Source organism: Sinocyclocheilus rhinocerous, unplaced genomic scaffold, assembly GCF_001515625.1.
Source record: "Sinocyclocheilus rhinocerous isolate Xijiao unplaced genomic scaffold, SAMN03320098_v1.1 scaffold955, whole genome shotgun sequence".
Taxonomy (NCBI): domain Eukaryota; kingdom Metazoa; phylum Chordata; class Actinopteri; order Cypriniformes; family Cyprinidae; genus Sinocyclocheilus; species Sinocyclocheilus rhinocerous.
Genome location: NW_015646369.1, coordinates 828,738 through 840,105, shown reverse-complemented (window position 1 = coordinate 840,105; position 11,368 = coordinate 828,738). Strand labels below are relative to the sequence as shown.

General features: G+C 39.0%; 1 protein-coding gene across 1 annotated transcript in view; it reads left to right on the top strand.

Annotated features, from left to right (window-relative positions):
• LOC107707656 (collagen alpha-1(XII) chain-like) overlaps positions 1–11,368 on the top strand; it is an 80,572-nt gene that overhangs the window by 12,966 nt on the left and 56,238 nt on the right. The window contains exons 14-17 of the mRNA XM_016511736.1: positions 6,525–6,794; positions 8,536–8,802; positions 8,928–9,120; positions 10,065–10,189. Of these exons, the coding sequence (XP_016367222.1) occupies positions 6,525–6,794; positions 8,536–8,802; positions 8,928–9,120; positions 10,065–10,189 (855 nt within the window). The remainder of the gene's footprint in view (positions 1–6,524; positions 6,795–8,535; positions 8,803–8,927; positions 9,121–10,064; positions 10,190–11,368) is intronic.

The window sequence follows — 11,368 nt, the reverse complement described above, 5'->3', positions numbered from 1 at the left end:
GTGGTCGTCTTGGAGGTGTGTTTGGGGTCATTATCATGTTGGAATACTGCCCTGCGTCCCAGTCTCCGAAGGGAGGGGATCATGCTCTGCTTCAGTATGTCACAGGTAGACTTGTGCCGGTATTCGGTAATGCGATATATCACGGTAATGAATATGCACGATATTGTTATCGTGGGCACTTCTAAATACCGTGAATAATTATATATTACAAATTATTCCGAATTTTGAATGCATTTTAAGAATACTTTTGCCATCAACTGGTCAAAATGCACAACACCGCTGTATGCTGCGTGAAAGACGCGTGCGCACTCTGATGTAAACAAGCGCGGACGTGAAGCACATGGCGGAACATGTGAGAGACGCTCTGATTTAAATTTCAATATCGTGATAATACCGCATACCATGATAAAAGCATTAGCAATTAATCGCAACATGAAAATTTGATACCGGCATATCCCTAATAGAGACTTCGGCTTGTAACTATACTCTAATTACTATTTTGAAAATTATAACGCATTAAATTACTCCGTTACTAAAAAAGTAATCAAATTACAGTAACGCGTTACTAAGTAATGCGTTACTGCCCAACACTGCTGGTTTTGTGGTCCAGGGTCACATTTTATATCAGTAAGTCTTGAGCGATATGTCAGTAAATATAGATTTTGAACTATACTTAGAATGAAATTTTAAATATATTACTCTTTTGTTTGGGTAGAACAGAACTTTATGACAGAGTGTTAAAGGGAAGCTGTACATTTTGATGTTTTTAGACAGGGCTCTCTGCTACTCTAATTGTTTCTTCGCATGCTTCTGTATCAAGCTCTTAACAGAGGACAGATGTGCTTAAAAGTCTTTCGGAGTTGTCTGTGAGTGTGAAGTGCACTCCGTAATTTTGGGAACCAAATGGATGACCCTTTAGATGTGTCATCTAATGACAGATCTCACTGTGTGGATTCCCCCACGCTCTGGGTTTATACATTTGGTGTGTGGGCAGCAGATGAATTAGCTGAGCTTGTAAAAATGTCCTCGCTCATGCTTGGCATTGGAAGAAGAGTGAATGGAAACAAAACCTCAAAAGATAATGGTTTGGTGAAATCGTTTCTAGTGTCTAACCTTGGTCTTGCAATCAGAATTTGGGGTTTAAAAATGAAATCATACAGTATATGGTTCTGTTCTACTTTTCTAAAAAGTTACTAATTTAAAAATCACATCATGTTGATAAATAGATTACAAAGTCTTTTGATACTGTGCTGGATTTTTAGTGATTGCTAGTTATTTGTGTCCTATTACTGTCTGGCTTGTATGAGTGGTCTCAAACCACTAAGAACCAGTTTCTTCTACGTAAAAAAAAAACGCTTTCTTTTTTGCTTTCGCAAAAAGTGAAGTACATGTCTCTCTCAATATTCTCTTGATAAAAAGCATGTCAGAACTGCCATTAACTTGTGGGCTTGCTGAAGGTTAGCCACTGCCAAACAATTTCATCCAAGGTTTTTAGCTTTAACGTATCAGCCATAAATGCCCAATACTTACTGCACGTCTTTCTTTGGATGGATTTCAAGCAGTGTCGTATTAAAATGACCGATTACAGCATCTAACCGGAACCGCTAATGGCTGTCCTCCGCTCATTATACAAAAGCCCATATTTCAGAGGCTTGTCATTATGTATGCTGACTCAAGCCGCCTTTCAACGAAGAGCTAAAGGAAACATGTGACTAATTTTTGGCCGATGACAAGGCGTTTCCAAACTGAGATGTGTTCAACTCCATATCCTGGAGCATAACACAGCTTTCTTTGTTTTAGTTGCCCTCAGCCTCCAGAAAAGTGCACTGTGGGGCCAAACCCAGTCGGGGCAATTAGGAAGTGACCTTAAACAAGGACTTTAGGGGCTGACCAGCTCACACTGCATCTCCTCTTCAGCCTATTAAACTAAATAGTAAAAAATGCCATTACCAATGTTAACTTGCATATCTTCTTAATTCAAAAATGTAAACTTGTTTTTCTAAATCCGCTAGTTTGGTCCAGGGGTCTCAGAGCATCTTTGTGTTTTAACATCTAGTGAATGTGGTTGCAGTCAGTATGAGTTTTGTCTCATGATAGTTTTTGTGGAAAATGGGCTTGGGCTGCGAGATCGTTGCCAGCACCAGATTATGTCTCTTAACCAAGACTTCTGCCCTGTTTTACTGAATATGAGCTGAATTCTGCGAGAAGAGAGAGGACAGACCTCATTTTCTCATCAAGCGCTGTCCAGTTGGATCCCATGCAAATTTCGCAAAGCTTAATCAGTGTGTTATTTGAGATTATCCAAGTGTAAGTCATGCAAGATTGTTTTTGTCAGCTTTGTATGGCAGCTGTTCAAAAGGACGTTCAAGATGTTCGTTACCAATGTGTTCTCAGTTTGTGACCACCCCACTGGTTCATTACCTCTTCGAGATTGATTTCTCAGATGTGTCATTTTTTATTCCACTCAGTCAGAGGCAGAGTTTGCTTTCTCTGAATGTGGACACGGGTGAGAAGATCCAGAAATTAGATCCCAGGGCCTGAAATTGGATAACGTCTATATGAAACCGCTACAAAGAGGAAATCAATGGAAAATGGTTCTAAATTGTTCATGATGTAGTTATTTGTCGATTTAGCCAAAGCTGGCACTCGTGATCAGGGGCTCAAGGTTTGGCTGGTTCGATTTAGCCCCTGCTGTTATGTACTGCAACTACATGTAGTCATGTAAGCAACATGTAACATGCTTACACTGCCATTCAAAAGTTTGGAATCAGTAAGATTTTTAAAGAAGTTTCTTATGCTCATTTAGGCTGTATCTAATTGATCAAAAATACAGAAAAAACTGTAATTTTGTGAAATATTATTGCAATTTAAAATGAGAGTTTTCTATTTTAATATACAGAATTCAGTGTCACATGATCCTTCAGAAATAATTCTAATATGCTGATTTAGAATCAATGTTGGAAACAGTTGTGCTTAATATTTTTTCAGGGTTCTTTGATAAATAAAAAGTTAAAAGGAACAGTGTTTATTCAAAATAGATTTTTTTGTGTGTGTGTGTTACAATATGCACTACTGTTCAAAAGTTTGGGGTCAGTAATTTCTTTCTTTCTTTTAAAAAAAAAAAGAAAAGAAAGAAATTAATACTTTTACTCAGCAAGGATGTGTTAAATGGATAAAAAGGGATAGTAAAGACATTGTTAGAAACAGTGTTGGGGAAAGTTACTTTTAAAAGTAATGCATTACAATATTGCGTTACTCCATAAAAAAGTAACTAATTACGTTACTTAGTTACTTTTTATGGAAAGTAATGTGTTACGTTACTTTTGCATTACTTTTTAAATCTGGACAGGGCTTGCTTGTTTGTTTTTAAAATAAAAAAGTTATATTTTTGGCAAATATAAAAGCCTTTTCACACCAAAACTGAAACGAATAAGCCTCAGACTGAAGGGAAAGTCAATGTTACTTGTAATGCGTTACCCCCAACACTGGTTAGAAAAGATTAATATTTTGAATAAATGCTGTTGTTTTTACATTTTTATTCATCAAAGAATAAATGAAAAATGTATCACAGGTTCTAAAAAAATATTATGCAGCACAACAGTTTAAACACTGATAATAAATCAGCATATTAGAATGATTTCTGAAGGATCATGTGACACTGAAGACTGGAATAATGGCTGATGAAAATTTAGCGCTGCATCACAGAAGTAAATTATATTTGAAAGTATATTAAAATAGGAAACCAATATTAGAAATTGCAATAATATTTCACAATATTACTGTTTTTCTGTATTTTTGATCAAATAAATACAGCCTTGATGAGCAGACTCCATTAAAAAAAAACATTAAAAAATCTTACTGATCCCAAACTATTGAATGGCAGTGTACATACTATAGTATACTACAGATATTTCGCCAGAGGTTGATTGTTTGTGACTTTCAGTCCTGGCTTCCTGTATGGTTTGAATGAGGATGAAAAGTCTTTAATATGCATGAGATTGTCAGTCAAAGTCAGAGTACCTTGCAGGCAGACGGACAAGTTCAAGTCACAGCTCTTTCTTGACCATGTTCCCCACTGCCTCCTGTCTACCCTAGCGTTGTCCTACCGAAATAAAGGCAAAAGGCCAAAAAATCACTTAATATGCATGAGGTGGTCAGAGAATGTGTCGGGCTGAAGGACACAGCATTGGAGAATTTGTCTTGCTTCCAGGTACTCCAAACGTTTCCAAAGTGAAATAATTCAGGATGACAGTCACGTTAGTGCTAGAACTCCTGTTCCCAGTTAACATCAACATTTTGCTTGGATGGAATGCTAAAACAAGAGTCAAAGAAGGAAAAATAGCATATGTGAAGGTCCAAAAGGAGTCTGGTTTTAATCTGGCCTCAACACATAACAATATCAGGACAGCATTAATAAACTCATGCACGGTATTGTACTGTTGCGTCTCTGTTTAGTGGCTACATTTTCTGTCAATGCAAAACCACAAATGAATATCCGTTAATAGCTTGTGTTGTCTGAGTAGAGGTGCATTGCAGTGCTTGGCATTGGCAGTTTGTCTGCATTTTAACAATCAAAAGCAGCCTGCAGAAGACATTAACATATGATCTGCTCTCTTCTGTGCTCTGTCAGTAAAATCAGACCTCTATGCTGGATGTAGAAACAACTTCAGAGTCCTAATTTCTCTGTCTGTTTCATCTCGAATTAGTTATTGGTGTTCGCTAAGGCATGCATGTCCTTCCACTATTAACTGTTAAACTTCAGTCCATAACTTGATGTTGCAAACACGAATGTGTATGTTGCTGTTTACTAAGTAAACAGGTTTTTCACCTGGTGGGTAATAAAATGACCAAACCACTCAACACCTCTGCAACCTCGTGTGTCGACAACTTTGGCACTGGCAAGCACTGCTCACATATTAATTGGAACATCAAAAAACTTCTTGTTTTACTGTCCCTCTCAACAAAATTTGGTCTTTGTACTCTCAAATTAGTTATTGGTGTTCGCTAAGGCATGCATGTCCTTCAACTATTAACTGTTAAACTTCAGTCCATAACTTGATGTTGCAAACACGAATGTGTGTGTTGCTGTTTACTAAGTAAACAGGTTTTTCACCTGGTGGGTAATAAAATGACCAAACCACTCAACACCTCTGCAACCTCGTGTGTCGACAACTTTTGTTTTGGGCCACTCAACATAGAACTGAGAGAAAGAGAGAGTGTGAAGATAGGTAGGTGGTATGGCGCAGATCAAAAAGCGAGCTACATCTGCAGTTTTAGCAGTCTGTGTTTAATGGATCGAGTTTCGTGTTCAATGGAAAGTAGATGTGATGACAGATGTGTGGCAGCAGAGAGAGAAATTATTTTTGCAGAGCTGTTTTCCAGGGTACGCGTTGCTGACAGAGTAAATCAAAGCAATCGCGAGCTACCGGCGTTTTAGACAGACTAGTGGAGAATTAGATAAATGCTCATTTAACTGAAGAGTTCACTCAAATTTCTCAGATTTATTTTGTTCTAAATTTTCTACTTTTATAAGAGACCACTGCTCTGCTTTGATCAGGCCCGTCAACCTCTGAAAAATACAAAAAAAATAAAACTTTTGTACCTATAAAATACAAAAAAACTGTACCTATTGTAAATAACCTAAAAAAATCCCATCTACAGTATGTTTCTTGTCTTATTTGGTCTAATCAGTCTCTAAGCCTGGCCAAACTGGTGTTAAATGTTTTAGGTGATTAGCAAGTGAAAATCCAGCACTGGTGGTCACCAACATAAGGTATGCTTATGTGGCATGCTGATTTTTGGTTTGCAGGACCAAGTAAGGGAAGCAGGAATGCTGGTGAACCAACTACTCAATCTCAATTTTGCTTGAGAACAGAATGCTGGTCCATCAGGTAGACCAGAACTATACCAGCTCTAACCAGCATAAACCAGCCTGGATCAACATGGAATTCATGCTGTTTTTTTCAGCAGGGCTCCCAGCTGGACTAGGCGTCAGAAACATCCCTAAAGCCACCAAAACATGCCTGCCTAAGCTTGGACAGCCTGGTTAAACAACACAGGCTGCTTAAACCCACCTATACAGTATTTCGCTGGACTTTGTTGGTCCTTTTCAGTGTTTAAGCCTGGCAAAACTGGTGTTAACTGGTTTAGGTGATTGGAAAGTTTGTCCCGCAGCCTGACTAGCTGTCAGAAACCTGTTTAAAACCATGATAACACATCCTCCTAACAAGCTTGGCCATCCTGCTAGACAAGTTAACCAATGTAGCCTGGTTAGTATTTTGTTGGTCTAATTAGTCTCTAAGCCTGGCCAAACTGGTGTTAACAAGTGTGTCTTCCAGTCTGAACACTGTAGGTGTCAGAGATCTTTCTAAAACCTTTGAAACATGACTGCCTTACCAGCTTGGCCAGGCTGGGTGACTAGTTAGCCAAGGTAGCCTTATTTAATGGAAGTGTTTGTTGCTTCTCTGTGACCAGACTATTATGATGTTTTTAAAATTTTTGTGTCTTTTTTCTCAATCATTCAGAACTCGGCTCACCTACGAATCTGGTTACTTCGGATGTCACCGAGAGCAGTTTTGTGGCATCCTGGACTGCCGCCCCTGGCAACGTCCGCCTTTATCGGGTCACCTGGAAATCCCTCTTTTCGGAGGAAGCTGGCAAGAAAACCGTCCCCGGGGACATAACCACCACTGTTCTGGACGGACTAACACCGGAGACCCGCTACAAGGTTTCTGTCTACGCTGCCTACAGCAGTAAGGAGGGGGAGCCGCTCCATGGAGAGGAGACCACAGATGGTAAGTCCATTCCCGCCTGCGTAATGAATCCAGCATATGACCAAACGCTCTTTACCTCGCTCTGTGTGTCTGAGGTGGGCCCCTCGTCCTGAGGTAACCTACCCCAGAGAGGAAAAAAACTTGATATACTGTATATAATGTCCGAATATTTCACTGACATGCATATACACCTCAATGAAGTATCTGCCCTACCAATCTGAACCAGTCAGTGCAAAGTTTGAAAATTACACTCAACACAATTGAGCTACTAGCAAATAAATAAAAAATGTGTGGTGCTTGATAATCCGTGTAACTCAGATGAGTTCAGTCATTTTTTTGCAGACTTATGTGATGTCTTAACAATGAATGAAGACTTACCACATTTTTTACCTGAAGGATGACAAAACCCACAGACTTACACCCAAGCCATATCTAGAGACCAGAATATCATACAGACTTGAGGGTGGGCCAACAAGCAACCAATTAAGGTGCAGTCGCATTGACCATTGCCTATCGAAATTCCTTGGGCGAAATCTAGTAATTATCAATAGAAATCCGTGTGTGAGGGTAAAAAAGTTACTCAAGCAAATTCCATGAATCCATGAGTTTGCCGCGTCGAGCAACAGAAAGCTGCATGGTTTGAAAGTGCATTGCTAGACAATTCACACAAAGGCACTTTTTTGTCCATGAAATTTTGCAAATGACACTGCGCCTTTATAACACCCAAGCAATCATATATACATATGCAATTTCAACGTCTTGGCATCCAGTTTTGCATTTTGGGTTGAACATCACTTAGATTTTCTTCAGAAAATGACAAAATCAGTTTTCGAGTTTAATGTCAGTTTTAAGAACACTCTGCAACATAATGACATGCTCTCTCAAGTATGCTGGAGACAAACGCTCTGAAACAGAAATGTCTCAGTGTTCATTCTGATGTGGAAGAAGTGAAAGAGTGACTTCCATTTCCTTTCATAAGCTCAACACCAAGCGGGGCCAGAACGTCATTGCTATAGGTTTGCGTCATTACCACTGTTTCCTCTAAAATATCTTCGCTGTGGGCTATTGTAACATATGGTGGGTGTAGTGTATGGAGTGCGTGTAGTGGCTGATTTAATGATTTACACATGCTCTCTATTATCAAGGGATGGCGGATTTCAACACACTCTGCAGCACTTTATGGCATCCTCTTACTTATTCAGTGGGGCAACTCACTGGTTAAGCGTGCTGAAATTTATAATTGGTTTATCTTGCTGTCTGTCATCTAAAAAGTCCAGAAGTCTTCTGGCTTAGGCGTCTCCATTTTATGTCTGCTGCCATCACTCTATTCCTTACCTCCTTCAATACCAACATTAACACATGGTGTCCTATTGGATCAGGTATTCTTGGAAAACTTGGAAGTGTTATTTTCCATCCATAAAACGCCCAATTTGTAAAAGGTCTCTCCATCTGAAAGTGTTCCGTAGGCCGGTTAAAAGCGGACAATTCATTCCTTTCCCTCTTGCGTAAAAACACTCCGGTCACGGCATAAAAAGAGAACATTGCAGACAGTCTTAGAGTGTCTGCGTTATGCATGACGTACAACCATTTCGACATGTCTGGTTTCACCCGGTTTGGAGAGCCGTGGTCTGTGTTGGATCAAGATTATCTTGGCAGACAAACTATGATTATTCAGATGGTTTGGTTTTCCTGACCCCTAGGAAATGTGGTTGAATCAGTCCAACGTTTAATGGACATTGTCTTTCATTTATCTCCCCGACAGTGTCAGCCGCTGCCAGAGTTCTTACGGTTTCAGAAGAAACAGAGAGGACCATGCGAGTAACATGGCAGCCAGCACCCGGCAATGTTGTCAATTATAGGGTATCGTATAAACCTCAGGGTGAGACACGCCAGTTGGCCTCCAAAGCACCAGGGGGCACTAACACTTTAGTCCTGAGACGACTGCAGCCAAAAACCCCTTACGATATCACAGTGGTTCCCGTCTACAAGTTTGGTGATGGAAGACAAAGACAAGGAGAAGGAACCACGTGTAAGTTAATAGCAGATATTTGACAACTTGAGGTGCGGCAGAAGTTGTTGAGGTTAAAGTTATTTGAATGTGAACATGTTCATCCTCTTTGTTGTCTAATTTGACACCCTATATTTCCTCTGCAGTGTCTCTATATAAAGCTCCCAGAAACCTGCAAACTTCAGAACCCACTAAAACCAGTTTCAGGGTGACCTGGGACCATGCTCCTGGGAATGTGAAGGGCTACAAGGTCACCTTCCGTCCCACAGGGGAGGAAATGGACCTGGGAGAGTTGCAAGTAGGCCCCTATGACAACACAGTGGTTCTGGAGGAGCTAAGGTATGAGACGCCAATGCAGACACATGAAAAACTTCACAGACGTCTGTTGAACATTGAAGATACACCCTATAAACACCTTTAAAGTCACTGTGATATCAAATGGACAACATGTACATTCTTAAAACATGTTAGCTTTCAGTCATGAAGACCTGTAGGGCAAAACATCCATAGAACTTCAGCATCAGTTTTCCATCAAAGTTCCATCTGTTTCAAGCCACAAATATTTAGATTGAACACTGGAAAATCTGCAACATCCAAACTATTATTGAACTGATTTGTATCAACATTGAATTAAATTGAGCTGGAAAATGACACTATTGTCGTCTGTAGAGCTACTTATAACTGAATTACATTAAATTTGTTTCATAATTAATAAACTAATACAGTGATATTAAAAGATCAAATTGCAGCTGAGCTCAGAATATGAATGCAATGCACTAAATTGCACATTGAGCGTTCTCTTTATAATGGTTTTCTATGGGAAAATGCTTAACGTGAAACTTTGTGTGTTGATTTTATATACTGTGCTCATCTGCTTGCTTGTACATATTATGTTTAATTGTTAAGGTGTATACTAATTTTGGTCCTCTAATATCAGTCTCACTTACATTAAGCCTTTTATTTATACCAGTTTTCTATGGGAAAAAGTTTAGCATGCCATTTTTCATATTCCGGATGCAGCTGCTTGCCTGTATATAGTAAGCTTCACCAATAATGTGTACTGAATTTAGTCTTTTAAAATCACTGTATTTGTATTTGAGTACGTAATATAAACCTGGTAAAAATACAAAAACTGGTAGACAGCAGAGAAAGCCTTGTTTTGCCCTCCAGGTGGCCACTCCTGTAAGCGTATGGTGTCATGTGAAAACCATGAATTGTGATATATTAGCCTTTTGAGGTTGATAGATAGGGTTGTTGACTGATTTGTGTTTCTCTCATCTCAGGGCCGGCACTAAGTATTCAGTGAGTGTGTTTGGTATGTTTGATGGAGGAGAGAGTATGCCACTGGCTGGAGAGGAGAAGACCACCCTCTCTGACGCCCCTGAACCCCCACCCTTTGATATTTCAGGTAAGATTAATAATAAAAAAAACTACTCTCTTTCTGAGAAGGGTACTTTACCCCTCCCAAACCAACCATTAGATCTCATGGTACTACAGAGTATACAATATGTAGAATGTTACTTTAGTTCCAAAACAATTAGAATACAGCATTCATTTTGTTATCAGAGGATTGATGGAACAAATCTACTGCGTCTGCTATGCATTTAGTGAATTCATATATAACACAGAATAAGTTCTTTGTCAGTTTTGAATCGGAAAAGTAGGCTACAGTGTAGTGCTTTGAGTAATGGCAAATACCTTTCAGCACAGCTAATTGTGTTGTGAAAGAGCAGACTGGGTGACTGCACCACATGGTAGCCATGTCTCTGCCTTCTTGTGGAAGAACTCTTGAATTTCAAGAGCGAGAAAAATTATCTGCTCACAATTACTTATGCTTTACAACTTGGTTAGGAAAAAAGTGACATACAGAATGAAAGCTTTGCACATGGTCGGCTGACCCTGGTCTGGAATGTTACTCCTAACTGGAAACAGATCCGATGGTGAGGGTCGGCCGACCGACACTGGCAGGAGAGGGAAAAGCAAATATTCCCAGACAAGAGCTCTGAGGTATAACACTCAGCTTGTCATTTGCATGTGACAGGCACTAACAAAAAAGCACAAAAACGACAATTCTGTGACCTTTTGGACTAGTTCTATGGAAATATTGGTATATGGGTTTCACTGGTTCCCAAAGTCATAGTTAAAATGCTTATTTCTTGCATATTTAGCAGATGCTTTTATCAAAAGTGGAGCGCAAAACAGGAACAAAGCAATTCGTCAGAGAGAATTGCAGAGAATATTTTTTTTATTTTGTTTTTTATTCATTTTTGAGAGCCTGTGATACATTATAAAAAATGCAATATATTTATTATTCTATATTTTAAATTCACATATACAATTTTTCTCATATATATATATATATATATATATATATATATGTGTGTGTATATATATATATACTGTATATATGTGTGCGTGTGTGTATATATATATACATATACTGTATACAGTATACTGTATATACATAAATATATATATATATATATATATATACAGGGTTTGAAATTAACACCCGCCAACCCGCCAAATGCGGGTAAAAATCAGCTGTGGCGGGTAACGCTGTCAAATCACTAGCCAATTTGGCGGG